This window comes from Malaclemys terrapin, chromosome 6, assembly GCF_027887155.1.
Source record: "Malaclemys terrapin pileata isolate rMalTer1 chromosome 6, rMalTer1.hap1, whole genome shotgun sequence".
NCBI lineage: Eukaryota > Metazoa > Chordata > Testudines > Emydidae > Malaclemys > Malaclemys terrapin.
In genome coordinates, this window is record NC_071510.1 from 110,780,012 (window position 1) to 110,796,623 (window position 16,612).

Genomic DNA, 16,612 nt, shown 5'->3' on the forward strand with positions numbered 1-16,612 from the left:
TGTACAGGGCCGGCTTTAGGACCTGCAGGGCCCAATTCGAATACCCGGCGGCGGTCCGAGTCTTCGGTGGCACTTCGGCGACGGGGGGTCCTTCACTCAGCTCTGGGTCTTCCGCGGCACTGAAGGACCCCCCGCCGCCGAAATGCCGCCGAAGACCCGGAGCGAACCCCCCGCCACCGAAGTGCTGCCGAAGACCCAGAGCGGACCGCTGCCGGGTGAGTAAAAAAAAATTTTAAATTAAAAAGGCGCCTAAGGCGCGGGGCCCTCTTGGGCACGGGCACGGGGCACGATTCGGGGGAATCGGGGGAATTGGCCTAAAGCCGGCCCTGCTGGTGTATACCCATGAGCCAACCTCAGTGGTCAATCAGGGCCTTCATAATGATGGAGTAGAACCCTTTGCGGTTTATGCACTCATGTGCTCCTGGCAGAAGACAAAATATGGGTATATGAGTCCCATGAAAAGCCCCAGCACAATTTGGGAAGCCCATTCTCTTAAATCTGGTTGTTATTTCAGGAACTGTATTTATACACACACCATCTTTGGGTAAACCATAGTCCTGATTGCCTCAGAAACCTCCACCACCACAACTCCCAGAGTTGACTTTCCAACACCAAACTGGTTATACATGGACTTGTAGCATAATGGGATAGCCAGTTTCCAGATGGCTATAGCAACCTGCCTCCAGACTGGCATAGCCTCCCCAGGAGCGCTTCCAGCTTTTCCGCTGCCCCGAAATGCCGCCCCTGCCCCGAGGCGGCAGAAGGTCCCACCCGGAAATACCGCTGCGGTCGCCACCCCCAAATCACAGTGCCCTAGGCAACCGCCTAGGTCGCCTAATGGGTTGTGCCGGCCCTGAGCTTCCCTCATGTGTGGGTCCTGATACTGGAGGGCTGGGGCAAGTGGCTCATAAAGCTCCAGGAATGTCTGCTTCTTCCTGCAAAAGTTCTGGACCCACTGCTGGTCATCCTAGGCCCACATGACAATGTGATCCCATCAGTCTGTGCTTGTGGCCCTGCTCCAGAAGCAACAGTCTACATATGGGGAATCTGCCGCTATGGCAACAGGCATGAGCAGCAGCATCCGGGTCGCAGCTGCCATGTCTCTACCCCAGTCTGAGAGGTGCCTATGATTGACAATATCCTGAACAAACCTTATGGAAGTAAGATAAACTTTATTGAATTCAATTAGATCTGATTGAATTAGGGTTAACACCTTTGGGGTGCCTTGTATTAATAAAGAAATTGTGCATGTGTTATTGTGGAATTGAAATTGAGTATCTAACTGCCATAGGATCTGTTGAAAATCCAAGCCTAAAATAAGAGAGGGGCTGCAGAGGTTTCGTTTAAGTTTTGTAAAAATCTCATTTGCTGGATTTAGTTTTGCAAAACCAAATCCAATGTGTGGTTTGAATACAGGTTATATTTTATTTATACCACCAAAGTTGTGTGTTGTGTTCAGGGCCGGCTCCAGGCACCAGCCCTCCAAGCATGTGCTTGGGGCGGCACCTGGAGGGGGGCGACGCTCACCCAGAGAGAGCGGGGCCGCGGCCGGGCTCGCCGCCCTCCCCCGGCGCTCCGGCCGGCCAGGGAGAGTGGAGCCGCGGCCGGGCTCTCCGGCCTCTTCCTGGCGCTCCGGCCAGCCGGGAAGAGCGGGGCCGCAGCTGGGCTCGGCGCCCTCCCCTGCCGCACTCCCCGCTGGGGGTAGGTGGGGGGGGCAGCGGGAGGCTTTTTTGCCTGGGGCGGCAAAAAAGGCAGAGCCGGCCCTGGTTGTGTTTTGTTTTGTTTTGGAGGAGGAAGGGGTTGGCAAAAAAATTTCAACATTAGCCTATCTAATAAATCTACTAAACCCTCTTGTTTGTCCACGGCTGCTCTTTTCACGCTGGAGATATTGTGACACACCACTCCAAATTGTCATTTAAGGATAAAATTCTGATATCAGACCTGCAAGTTGGTCCTCAACTCTGATATTCTGCTTATCCTAAAGGGAGAGAGCAGCTCCGTTTACAGAAAGCAGACCATCAGATAGAGGAAGTTTCATGAAAGCTCAAGAACAACATTTTATCCGAAGTATTTTTGGCCCCATATATTCCCAGCCATGTATCAAGCCTTTTGTGCATTTCAAGATGCCCCAACCACAACCATGATCACTTTTAAAAACAGGTTTGGAAAGAAAGTTTTAAAAATATCCTCAGTCCATGTTTCTGTATGATGCTTGTTTATTGCCAGTTTTGTAGCTAAATGTTTAGTATGTGCTGTATGGATTTTCAGTATCCCCAAGCAGCCTCATGAAAGTGAGAGGTTGCATCTCATAAATTTGTCCCAGTGAGCAAAACTTGTACATTAATATTTCAGATTAAGCCTGCAGAAACATGACTTGCTTTCTGACATTATGACATGAATCATTGTCCCTACTCTGAATCTGAGTAATATTATGTTGCTTTCATTATGAATGTTAGGAGTGGATTTATTAATAAAATTCTGCCTCATACTCCAGATTAATAACAGCCCCTTCCCTGTCCGGGTCATTATAAAAGATTAGATAAATATGTTACTGCAGTAGTTATCTTCATCTTTGGGTCATCAGACTTGATATATGTGCTAAACTATACTTGATAATGTCATAAATTATTTCAGATAAATGTTTCTTGCTACCTGTTCAGTGATCGTGCATTTCTCAAATAAATGTGTTCTCTGCTTCCTTTGCAGCTTGTTCATATTTTTTGTTGACCACCCAAAATTGCTTTCTCTCTACTCTTTTCTTGTGTGCTGTTTTATTTTAGTGTTCGAAAACATGTGGTGGTGGCCTGCAAGAAAGACACGTCTACTGCCCAGAAGAGGACTATTGTGACTGGACGAAAAAGCCTAACTCCACGGCACACTGCAATGGGCAGCCTTGTACTCGGTGGATAAATGGGACGTGGAGTTCGGTAGGATTCAATCCTTGTTCTTTTGGCTTTTGAGAAACACATAGTAAAATATACTATGTGGCATCCACCACAACTAAAAAAATCATCCGCTTCAGATACAGAACCTGATCTGGCTAATTAACTCCAATTTTCCAATGTTATCTGGTTAAAATGAATTAATCAGAATCTATTGATAAATTAAAACCTAAATCTGCTACCCTTGTTCACGTTAAAATCAGTGGTACTGCTCAAGGAGTAAGGAACTGGTCTATGAGAACAAGGATAGCAGAATCGGACCCTTTAATAATTATGCACAGTGTTTGTGAGGTACAGTATACATGGCAAGCCAGTTCTTAGTGCACAGTTAGTGAGAAGACTAGAGCGAGGGTCTTCTCAAAAGGTACTGCCCAGTATCTCACCTGAAAGTCCAGCTCATCTGCGTCCACCAGGCAGATACATTTATATTTTTAATTCCCATGTTGTGGAGCGAATTTTCCACAGTTGTGATACTGTAATTGTTTCTGTTTGAAGATTTATCATTTTCTGCCTATTCTCATCCACATGATATTTGCTTTAAAAGCTCTGTAGGCAAAAACGGCAGGTTAACTGTATAGGGAAGCTCCATGGGTGGTAGAAGCAGCAAATCTAGACACAGATTCAGGTCGTCTCAAGAGAAGAGCAAAGCAGTAAAGGGAAAAAAGAGCTCGGCTTCTTTGTGTAAAGCACATTCTCTGTTACAGACCTGGCTGAGTCCCCTTGGTGGCCAGTCACCAGTCTGTTGTAATTGGACCCAGGCTTCGGATCGCATGTGTTTCCAAGCCATCTGAGCCTAGGCAGCCTCTGGTCACTCTTTCTAGCTCTGGGCCCATTGGTATACTCATAGGTGCAGATAACATGTCTAACCCCTTTCCTTGGGATGTGGGTCAGTGGCTCAGACCTCCCAAGTCTCCCCAGTCGCATATGCATACTCCCCCAGAGCACCATATCCATGGATGCTCTGGTTTATAATGTAACTCCTCGGGGACCATATGGCAGATAAAATAAGGAGCACAGGCCTTTGCCCAGGAGTTTCTAATACCACTGTAACTTTTACTCTCAAAGCATACACAACTTACAGATCTTTAGCAAACACAATTAAAAGCTTTATATACTCTCTCCCCTAAGGTTATGCTCACCCCTTCTTGTGAGTATGTCAGTCCTTCAGTCTTCACTGCAGAGGATGTGAGGGAGATCCTCACAAAGCCACTCTTTGTAGGTGACAAATCTAAGGAGCAGACCCAGACTGAGGTGTCATTAGAGGAGGTTTTGGAACAAATTGATAAATTAAATAGTAATTTCACCAGGACCAGATGACATTCACCCAAGAGTTCTGAAGGAACTCAAATATGAAATTGCAGAATTACTAACTCTGGTATGTAATCTATTTCTTAAATCCTCCTCTCTACCAGATGACTAGAGGGTAGCTAATATAGCAGTTATTTTTTTAAAAGGCTCCAGAGGCAATCATGGCAATTATAGGCAGTCCTGGAGAAGGGGCATATACACAATAACCCTTTACCTCCTATTTTCTTATATCCTAATACTACTTTACACATATTTTTCATAGTAGAAGGTATGTTGCATAAACATCCCACCAACTGTTTTACATTTTTTTTTAAAACCAGAATGTTAAATATAAATTACAATAGCATATGGCAAGCCATGAGAGGCAATGTGCAATACAATTCTCCAGCTGATGTTTCATTGATGCTAAGAGAAAAAAAGCAAATGATACATGAATTTTTCAGCAGAAGGCCATAAAATGGAACTTGAATATTCTGTGAGTCTTATTTATTGGTAGGTTTTTCCATTAACATTGTTCCAGGCATCTAATTCATGTAACAGGAAGTAATTGGTTTATTAAAATCAACTCATGGTATATTCTGTTTTTGTTCCACTTTAAGTTTTTTGCTACATGACCATGAAATAAATCTTCCAAAGCTGAGATGCAGCATTCTTAGTATGGGAGAAGCAGTCAACCAAATAGATGTTTTGTTTTCAAAATATATAGTAATTCAGATTTTTATGGCAGGACTTACAAAGTAATACTGCTGCGGCTTTGATTTTTTTAATTGTTCATTGCAAGTTCAGTCAAGCAAAAATTTTCCTTAAATTTTTCAATCTAGTTTTACATAATACTGGCTCAAAACAAATTCTAGTACGTAAATGGGAATTTGACCAAAAAAATCAGGTGTAGCAAAATAAAAAGGCTTCATCTAAATAAACCCCTAAAATAACATCCGGTGAGACACTGGAATAAAGATTAGCTGTAGGATAGTACTTCTGGAGTGAAATCTAACAATAAAGAATGGGGGACCCCTTAAGAACTTCTACCATTTAGAAAAATTCTAGCAATTCAAGTGATGTTTCCTAACTTTAATATAGGGACTTCTTCTGGAGTGCCTTCAAGATGTTATAAATTTTAAATGATTATCAGAATACTGGTTAATTTTTGTATAAAAACAGAAATCTTCATAGATTAATAAAAACTTAAAGACGGAGAATGCCAAGTAGATTGTCTTTTCAGTGAGGGGGTGTTCTCTGCGGCATATAGACTTTGTTCACATAGGGCATGATTTCACTGTCAAGAAATTCATCCCTTGCCGCAGAATTGAGATCCAGAACCTCAGCTTTCATTTTCTATATTTCTAGCCCCCATGACTGAACATAACTGAGGCCTGGTCTACAGTTATAACATCCTAACCCCCAGTGTAGACAGCACCAAATCAGTGAGAGAATTAGCTACCACCTCTTGGAGAAGTAGATTACCTGTGCCAGGAGCAGAACCTCTCCCACGGCACCACTCCAGTGTTTGAAGTGTAGACAAACCCTGAATTTAATAGACCAGTGTTATCTTCCTGAGTTTGCACATCACCTGAAACAATAGCTGAGAAGTATGAACTGCCCTATTCATCTAAATGGGTTTAATGCTAAAATGTAAAGATGACATCTGAGTTATACTGAAAATGTGGGGAACAGGATAAAATAAACTGAATTTAATATCAAAATAACACTGGGCTACTGTACTGACTGTATTCTTCAATTTCATTTTATTTAATCCAATAAAAATCTCAATTTTAAGAATTTTGGAAGTTGCCACTGAATATCTAGGGCCTCGTTTATATATTTCATACTGATTACAACAAAATCCTTTATGGACAGAGAGAGAGAGAGAGACTAGAAAGAGAATACTTTGCAGAAATGGATAGAGGTACACATCCCACTTTTAATAATTGTACAGCCTTGGCAGACATTCTATAGCTCTGTACATTTTAGGGAAAAGACATAGGGTGATAATTTTCAAGATTTATGATTTATCCTGCTAGCTACTGTATATTCAAAGAGAAGGGGAGGAAAACACCTCTAAAATTGACCAGAATACATACAAAACCCCTTGATGGATGAATATTTGTAGATTATTTTATACCCCAGTTACTTGGAGAATTGTATCTTGGAGACATTTTTCTATATTGGCATCTGGATAAGGAGAAACAGTTGGGCTGCAGATGTCCTGGAGCAAAGAAAGATACTGGCAGCCTAAATATCTTCAAAGATGCCACTCATTCAGCTTTTCCAAAATCTTAAGGCCAGTCCTTTCCATAGTGGTGTGATCGCAGTAGATTTAATTATGTTTAGTACAGCTGGTTGGAGAATGGTTATTTTTCCCCTCTGAAAATGTCGACGTTTCATTAAAAAATGGAAACTGAAAACTTTTAGCTAAAACCCAAAGATATTGATTCAGAAATGCCACCGCCATGCCTCATGGGAGTGGTAGTTCAGACCCTCATGGATTCTCCTTTAGGACCCAGGTTCCCCAGCAAGATTACATCTCCCATGATGCACCAACATCCCCCTTGTTGTTGAGCCCCTGTGGAAGTTCTTGTCCATAGTGCAATGTGGGAGATGTAGGGCAGGTCTACACTTATAACACTGTAGCACTTAAGTGAAGATGCACCTATGCCGACGGAAGAGCGTCTCCTGTCAGCGTAGTTAATCCACCTCTCTGAGAGGCAGGAGTTATGTTGACGAGAGAAGCTCTCCTGTTGACATAGTGCTGTCTAGACGAGGTGGGGAGTTAGGTCGGTATAACTACGTCACTCAGAGTTGTGGATTTTTAACAACCCTGAGCGACGTAGTTATACTGATATAGGTCTGTAATGTAGACCTGGCCATAGTCTGGCTGGAAACTGGGCCTATAGAGAAGAATGGGGGCTTGAGGTATCTGCACTACAACTCCCCTGAGGCACTGTGGTGATCTTTCTGAATCAAAATCTCTTCAGTTTTAGGGTGTTCCGTTTTCAACCAAAAGTCAAAATTTCCCACAGAAAGCAGATCCATTTCACCAAAAAAATTTCATTTTGTCAAAACCCCAATTTTCCATCAAAAACAGTTTAGAGAGAAATTTTTCAACCAACACCAATTTTTAGGGAAGAACCACCTAGAAAATTATTTCACTGGCCCACTCCAAAAAGCGACAGTCTCTCCTGAACAGAATGCCTAACATGCTCAAGGATTTACATGCTTTGTCTGATGATGCAGCTAGTGCTGTGTAGTTTTTCCTTAAGCTCACTAGCTGCATTAGGCTGCAGCTATACTAGGAGCTAGGGACGTGGTTCCCCTGCTCGTGTATATGTACGCACGCTAGCGCTCATCGAGCTAGTGTCAGTATAAATAGCAATGTAGCCACAGTAGCACGGGTAGCAGCAGCAGAGGCACGGCTGAGCCGTGCCAAGTTCATACCCACCAGGGGGTTGTACTCAGCATGGCTCTGCTGTGCCTTAACTGTGGCTACACTATTTATGCTCATACGAGCTCGATGAGAGCTAGCGTGAGTATATACGGACATGAGCAGGGGAATCACAACTCTAGCTCCTAGGATAGGTGTAGCCTTAGATGCCTCTGTTTTTGGAGCTGAAATTTGCCTCATATATTTGGTTTAGCTTATATCATGTATTAGTGTTCTACAGATGGTTACAACCTTCTAAAGATCGTGTTGTTTTTTACTGGCTGTAAGATCAAGTACAGTCTATTATTCTTGAGGGGCTAAACATTTTCTTTGTAAATTAACACTGTGCTGTACAGTGCCATAAAAGGGATCGTTAATAATAAATAGAGAACAAGGTAACAGCGAGGTATCAAATGCTTATTTTGATTTGAAACCCATATCATTCTACCATAGGTAAACAGAGTGAGACTAAACAGCAAGGTGACTGTAATAGCAGGCCCAATGGTGTCATGGATTTGTCAGACAACAGTATAGCATTACCATCTAGTTATACAGGGCATGCAGTTCACAAATCTATTAGTGGAAAATCTCATGGGGGAAAAACAGGTGGAAAAGATCTGAATATGTCTGGAGAGTATATAAATAAACCTTTCCTTTGCCTTGTTTTCCTTTCATCTGAAGTTCATACCATTATTGCTCTTATAATAATGCGAGTAGAAAATATTGGCAAATCTTTGGGAATCCTGGAAAAGTACGTAGTACTTTAGATCTTGGTCATGCATCCCTTGCTTAGCAACTTAAACATCAGAGCTGCTTTGCGCTGATTGACAAACATACTAAAAGCATACTAAACAATCCCCATTCAGAAGGCTTCTGGATAAATTAATTGTATCTCTTTCAGTGCACTGCTTCCTGTGGAGGGGGCCTTCAGCAAAGAACAGTAAAGTGCATCAACACAGAAGATAACGAAGCTGAAGATCAAACTATGTGTGAGCACGAGCTCAAGCCTCCAGGATCTCAGAAATGCAATATGCAAGAGTGCAGGAAAAGTGCAGGTAAGTTAATACACTTGGGTGAGATTTTTCAAAAGAGCTCAACACCCAACATGCATCCAATGTGCTGAGCTCTCCTGAAAATCTGTCCCCATTTGCACGTGCTAAGCTCTCTTGAAAACTATGCCTTAATGGTGAGGGAGGCAAAGCTGATGTACTTCCTCTTGGAAAGATCCACAAGGGCAGCATCAATTCTGGACAGACCTTCATAGAAGTGCCAGGTACTTGTTCAGTCTCACGTGACTAGTGCCCCAAGCTCCTTGGCTGCTTTAAATAAGTCCCTCCTGCCAGCCACACCAGTGACAAATCCATACAGGAGCCACAAGGAGTCCTGCTCCAGGGACCGCACTGATTCCCCTCTGCAGTACAAGGATGGAAAGTGTCTCCTAAGACTCTCTCCTCCCACAGTCTTGAAGTAGAGTCCTGTGCTGACGCTACAGTACCAAAATCCAAGGAAGTCTTCATTTTTAGCACTGAGCATGCCAGGATTAAGCACCTCAACATCATCCATGCTGACACTGGGAACTGCAGCACCATATGCGCCTGCACCAAAATACCTGGCACCGACCTCCTTGGCACTACTGGAGTTCTTGGTTCTGCTAGCACACACACTCCCTTTGCCAGCACTGCTACCATCCACAGCACCAACAGAATTTTCTGTCAGAGACCGGTACTGGACTTGCCTCCCCTTCAGAAGCTAAGGGAGATCACCAAATACCCAACTCAGTACTGATAATGAGACAGTCACTCGTCAAGTAGGTCTCCACTCGTCTTGCAGAGAGAGAGAGCAAGGGGGAAGGAGAAAAGAATGGGGGTGAGTTAGATGTGTGTGATGGCACAGCATCCACTCACAATGGAAGCAGCAGCTAGGATTATAGGGTAAAACTTGCCCAAATATTACATCATATCTTTCATAATAGTAACAGAGAGGGCTGTGCCAATATTAACCAGTTCAGATACTGGGTCCTCCCCGGATTCGTCTCCACCCGCTGTGCTCTTACTGGCCCAGATCAAAGAAGAGATTCTATGATTCAGGGCCAGTGCTCTCCAAAGCCAGGGTCTACCCCTCTCTGGGCTGGCTGTTTGGTGCCTCTTCTCCACAAACTCTGTGCTTGGGGCATTGCTCAGAACATAGTCCAGTTCACCATAAAACAGACAGGTGGTTGGGGCAGCACCAGATTTGGAATTCTTATCCTTGGTCTTTTGGTACGTCACCTTGAGCTCCTTTATCTTCTCCCTGCGCTGCTGCCCAGTTTGCCTGATCCCATGACTGGCCAGCAGCTGCTTAGATAGACCATGGTTCAGGTTGAGGTTCCTCTTTGAGGAGCTATCATAGGGTTTGCTTGCATCAGCCCAAAGCTGGGTATGATCCTCCAGTCAGGTGGCTGCACGCTGATACATGGCCCTCTTACTAAACATTGTTCTGCTGTATCAAACACCGGATATGGGTAGGCTGAAGAAGCCGCAAGTAATGTGGGACTGAGAATGCTGAGTAGAGCACAGGTAGATGGCAAGATAATACACAGGAATGGGTCAGTGTGTTCTTTACAGAAAGAGAGGGGGCAGAATGGGGCCTGAACTGCTGCACTCAAGTATCTACTCCCTCTTGCCGTATTCGAAAGCTATCACCAGCTCCTCCTAGAAGGCCTCTTAGAAAAGTAAGTTCCTACAGCTTCTGGAGGAATCCCCTCCCCTTGCTAACCAGCAATCCCTGGTAGTGCAGTGGGACAGGGAGGCAGTGCATATCTGTAAATGCGGTACCTTTGAGAGTGGTGTGACACACCGTGGTTTGGGGCTTGTTCATCAAAGGTCCTCGGTGCATGTGCTGCCTTGGAGCTCAGATAATCTGCTTCTCTCCTATTCTGTCCATGCGCTCGCACAGATCTAGACACGGATATAGGTTAGTCTCATCTAGACGCCCAGACTATAACTAACTTTCATCATGTTTTTCACCATAGGCCTGCTGTGCCACAAGGACAAGCTGTCCAATAATTTCTGCCAGAGACTGAAGCGGATTGGCAAATGTTTGGTGCCATCAATACAGACTCAGTGCTGCTTCACCTGTAACAGGCCGCAAATTCCTAACAAAACAAGATCTGGAAATCAACAGCGCTTCAAAGAACAAAATTACACCAAACCCAGAAGAAAATTGTCTCCAATCAAAAAAAGCAACAGCCAACCTCCTGCTGGGCACTAGGTGTTTTTCAATCTGATTAATTTAATCAGGGGGTCCATTTACAGAGTTTTTTCTCTTTTATATTGAGCCATTCTATATAGATGGAAATCTAAAGAACTGATCAATATTGGGAAAATACAACCTTTAGGGCAACCAGTCCCAATATGCTTCTCCAGCCTTCTCTTTAAGACAGCTATAAATTTGTCGTTGTGATTTGCAATGTACACCTGTTCCTGGTACTTCTTATGCGTGCATGGAATACAGGTTAAGAACATGCATACAGGATTAATTTGGTCTTTACATGAATTTTGTGCTGTTTGTTTTTCCCCATTTACAGTGGAAGAACAAACTGTGGTTCCCCCAAAACGGTATTAAAATAACAACTGGCACTTGTACATCGCACCATTTCATCCCAGATTCCAAAGGGCAAAGTTATTCTATCCTGTCTATTGTAATTACTGGGGCTTCTCTGCACACAACCTCCTAGGATGCTAGTACCGGGCCGGGTATATTGCAACTTGGAGGCAAGCACTGTAGGCGCTTCAGCCTTATTGGTCCTAGCCGTAGTGGACCCCAATCACTACTCAGACACACGGCCAAGGAAAAGGGCTGGCAGGAAAAGGAAAGGTTGCAAATACCCTAGGTACAGAAGCATAACCAGTTATAGTTCAAAGAAAGCAATTGTGGTTCTTGTTTGGGTCCCTGGGGTAGCCCAATGGACAGTTAGGGCTCTTCAGGTCTAGTGCCTGAGGTGCTGTCTCCAGTCCAATCTCTATGCAAGTAAATAGGCACTTAGAGATTTCCAGGCCAGGATGAGTTAGTGTTCCACATTGAGGCCCCTTTGCTCTGGCTCCCTGCCCACCCACTGTTGTTCCCCTATAAGTCCCCATACAGACCTGCATTCAGCTGTATCATCTGGCATTCACAGCCTGTTCTACATATGGTTCCTGGGGGTTTTGCTCTGAAATCAGCTTCTCTGCGGCAACTTGCTTGCCATGCAGCCACCATTTCAAAACAGAGTCCAACCACTTCCGGGTTCAGGAACTTTTCTCTTACCTGGCCAGGAAGGAATGGGGAGAGAACTAATGGGAGTTGTAGTCTCCTCCTTAGCAGATCCATCACACTATAACACAGAGCTCTACTGCATGTTTTGAGCCAGCTCCTTCTGTATATTAGTCACTTCGCACTGCCAGAGTGGTACAAAGTGACTGTAAAGCTGACGCCCCAAAGGGGCAACTGAAGATCCCCACCATGAGCCCTTAGGTTTTGTACAAACTTGTTTTTTTTTTTAAATCTGTTTGAGTGTCTCTTAAAACTGCTAGTTATTGCTGTCCCTTTAAAAGGCTATTAACCTGAAATAACGAGTGGCGTTTGTCATAGCTAGCTATGAACTTGCATTCGAAGACTAGTTTAGTCAGCATGTTTTATTAAAAGAAAAAAATGTTAAACACTTGACTGACTCTCTAAAGGAGACCTCCTAAATACACAGTTCTGAGCATCGTTCTGTTGGTGCAAATATCTTGGACCGACCTAAAGAACAAATGTTTAGGATTAAATTACACCATATATTTTATGCTGTCATGATGCAGTATTCAACCTTTTTTAAAACCAAGCTTTCAGCACCTACTGGACCCAATTAAACAGTTTATTTTACAGTGATACTCTAAAGCAAACAATCAAATATCTGCTAAGGAAGCCTAGTCAATAGTGGAGCATTTCCCATGTATGGTATCAGATAGTAGGCTTGATCCTACTGCCACTGAAGACAATGGCGTAACTACCCTCAATGGGAGCTGGATTGGATTAAAACGCGCAAGGATTTAAGCTGAGCATTTGAAAGGGGCTGAAAGAAGCGTGGTGCTCAAGTTCCACTGAAATTCGATGGAAGTTGGATGCAGAGGCCACTCAAGACAAACTGCCACCTTAGGCAAAACTTCAGTGTTCTGCCCCCCTCCTCATCGGCGTAGAGTGGCAGATCTGGCTCAGCTGCCCCTCCATCGTGACAGAGGGGCGGCTGGGCCAAATTTGAGTAGCATTGCAACCTGGCACGTGAGGTCGCAACACCACTCAAATTTGGCCCAGCTGCCCATGATGGAGGGGCGCTGGGGCAAGTATGCTGCCTTAGGCAGTGCCTAGTTCACCTATAACTAGAGCAGCCTTTAGTTGGGTGCTTCTCTCAACTCACCACTTTGTGCCAGTTTTGTCCTTGATACCTCCCTATACTTTCCTAGCCCTTATTTAGAATACTACATTCCAAACGTGGATGGGCCATGAAAGTCCACCCTGCCTGGACATAGTGCAGGGGTTCTCAAATTTCATTGCACCGCGACCCCCTTCTGACCACAAAATTACTATACGACCCGCTGCCCCAAGCGGGGTGGGAGGGCCAAAGGGCTTCAGCTCCAGTTGGGGGACGGGGACCTGTAACCTGAGCCCCGCCACATGGTAGGACTCATGCTTCAGCTTCAGCCCCGGGCGATGGGGCTCCGGCCCCGGGCCACAGCAATCTAACGCCAGCCCTGGCGACCCCATTAAAATGAGGTTGCAACCCACTTTGGGGTCCCGACCCATAGTTTGAGAACCGCTGACTGAGTGCAAAGTATTCATGCCCCTTTGCTTTGACAAGTTTTCTATTTCCTAATGCCAAAGCTGACTTCAGCTTTGCAAAGTGTTGGGGGATGCTTGACATGGGTGAATAGAATTGTGGGAAGATAACTGTGTTAACTAACTTCCCAACATAATATACAATCATGTATATTATATTAATACCATGCACATAATATCTATTAATGTGGAATATACTATGCCTAACATATGGATTGGCTAACATTTGAAAATCCTGGCCATACCCTGCAGCTTCCTAATTGTTCTAAGGATGCACTACATAGAGTCTTCTTGGTTTTATACCGTATGAAAAGGAGTAACACAGTCATAAATGTGTTGCAGTGACTAAAGGAGTGATTGTAAAACGTACTAGAAATACATTTAGACCTGACTATACCATACTAATGAAGGCCACGATCCAGCAACTGCAGCCATGCAGGTGAGCATAGCGGTCCGTCCCTCGAGAATACACCCACACTCACATACCATGGCATGGCGGCATTTGCAAGATCTGTGCCTCAATTCTTCACTTGAAGTTCATGGGACTTCTGCAGGTGAAACATCTCAAGATCAGGCCTCTTAATGTGTGTGGGACAACAATTTAATGACAATTACAGCTACTTTATAGCTGCTTTAAATCAGCTGTTAAATATATGGTGCTAATATAATATGGTGCTAATATTTGGATGGTGACTAAAATGATGTATCATATGTGTGTGTGCGCGTGCGTGCATACATACATAATCTATATGCACATACACTCTCTAAAATTATACAGACCTATGGTGTTGCTGGTCAGTGCCAGTTCTATTGCCTTCTAAACATTATGAGATGCTTAAGAATATTTGCTTTTTATTTTTTGAACTCCTGAATGTTTAATAGTCTGGATAAGGAATAAAAACCAGACCATTTTTATACCGTTTGGAGATAAAGTTATTAAATAAAATGAAAGGACGGATGCGTTTCTTCTCTGAAGCAGCAACATGACTGCAAAGGATTTGGTCATAGAGCTCCATTGTCACTCTCAAGCAGAGTTTGTATTGAGGGCCAAACATGGACCCACCTAACTCAATGGAGCTTGCAAGTGCTCTTGAGGTGCACAGCACCTCTCAGAACTGGGGCTCGAAAATTAAGGGCTTTACTTGACCATCACAATCTCCTCGGATACATCCATACTGGAGTGGCAGTATAATTTCCAGCACAGGTAGGTGTTTGATCAAGCTAGCACACTAACCATAGAAGTGGAGCAGCAGCGGTGGGAGGCTCTGGCCGGCCTAAGTACAGTCCTACCATGGTATTTACTCAAACAGCTAAACCGTCCTGCCTCCCATCCCACCATGGCTACACTTCTATTTTTAGCCTGCTAGCTAGATCAAGGCTAGCGCGTGTACACCTACGCGAGCTGGAAATTACCTCCATTGTTGACGTATCTCTAGACTCAGGAGGACATGAGCCTTCATGCCCACGTGGCACCATGTAAATGAACTAGGACTAGCAAGGCACCCGACTGTGACATGGGAGACTGACCAAGTGGGCATGATATACGTAGAAGGGAACTCGCCCAGCTGAGGTTATTTTTCTGTGCTCATTACAGCCAGGATGGAGTAATTTCTCACTTCATTATTTGCATCCAGGCATTGTGATTTATTTAAAATTGAGGAAGGTGAAGAACTGATGGTCCATTATTCAAATGATTTGACTCCTTTGGGGCCAAAGGGGAGTACTGCCACACTTGGTGCTAAGCTTACACCTTTAGAGGGAAGACTGAGAGCAACATGAACCTTTATAATACAGTTATGCTAGTACTCTATTCTATCTAGGTGCTCATACCATGCTCCTCACCTCACTATCTGCCATATGCTGACTGCCTTTGTAATAGAGTCCCTTGATCAGTTTAACAAGTTTCCATTTTTTAAAAATTAATCTTTTAAGGAAAGATGGTTTTGTGGCTATAATTCTGATGGTTGCTAGTCTCACAAGTGAACTAAATAACCATTCGCGCTAGACGCATGTTACGCAAGCCCACCATATTATTCTGAGACACTTCAGTACCCTTCATCTTGCTCTGCATGAGCGCTTTTACACAGCACCTGCACAGGCTGTTCTAGCACGTAAAGTGTTTAAGAAACAACCTATATCAATTAATTATTGTAGCTTCATAATAAATTGCATTACCTATGTGTGACGTGGCTGATATTTTTTATGGTTCCAATAAAAGAGTAATCATGAACTGGAACAATTAGAAAAATGTAAAAAAAAATACCAGCCTGGGGTTCTCCTGTAATTGAGAATTTGCTATACCAGAATCCTCTTACCTGATATATTCAGAGTCCCCTATGGCAATATAACAGAGTAGCTCATTAAAAAGCAAAAGTAGGGAAAAGCTCTGAAAAAAACTTTAATTGAAATAAAACACTGTACTGAATACAAAATAAAAAAGTGATATTCACTGTTTCTCATCTTTATTTTCTCTTTCCGTCTCGAGTTAGCAATTTTCATATTAATGGACTATATCTTGGAATTTCACTACAAGTTAAATGCTACTCAACTCCTTGGCATTGGCTGAATGCATCCCTGTTAAATGTATTTATTTTAGATTTATACAAAGTACAATAAAAGCACACCCATTCAATACTCTGGGCATCCCTGACCTTTTTTTAAAAAAAGAAGAGTCTACTATATTGCTAACTCTGTGATGATTTAAGCAGCAGTAACCGGCATTTGCGTTATCAAGCTAAATCAGTTCTCTGAGCGGTGTCCCACTAAAACAGCTATCGTAGTTAAGCCTGTCTATTTATATGCCCCTTCCCACTGAGCACCTCACAAACACTGGTGAATGTATCTTCACCATACCCCTGTGAGGTAGGAAAGTATTTTATCCCCATTTCACAAATGGGGAACTGAGGGAGAGGAAGAACAAAGGACCAGCCCATGGACTGTAGCTGAGGTATGAATTGTACACAGATCTCCTAAATCCCATTTCAATGCCTCCAACCAAATACCGCACTCCCCTGTTCAACTTCTTCCTGCCCAGATTAGCTGCTCCTCCATTTCTGCAGAAGCACGCCCACAAACGGTCCCCCTTTGTTCACCTCCAGTTTTATTCCTT

The 16,612-nt window shown here is 43.6% G+C and overlaps 1 protein-coding gene across 2 annotated transcripts in view; it reads left to right on the forward strand.

Annotated features, from left to right (window-relative positions):
• ADAMTS12 (ADAM metallopeptidase with thrombospondin type 1 motif 12) overlaps positions 1 to 16,115 on the forward strand; it is a 284,930-nt gene extending 268,815 nt beyond the window's left edge. For both annotated transcript variants that reach the window (XM_054033253.1, XM_054033254.1), the window contains 3 exons: positions 2,781 to 2,927; positions 8,573 to 8,726; positions 10,682 to 16,115. In XM_054033253.1, the coding sequence (XP_053889228.1) occupies positions 2,781 to 2,927; positions 8,573 to 8,726; positions 10,682 to 10,920 (540 nt within the window). In that variant the 3' untranslated portion in view covers positions 10,921 to 16,115. The remainder of the gene's footprint in view (positions 1 to 2,780; positions 2,928 to 8,572; positions 8,727 to 10,681) is intronic.
• Positions 16,116 to 16,612: the final 497 nt, after the last annotated feature.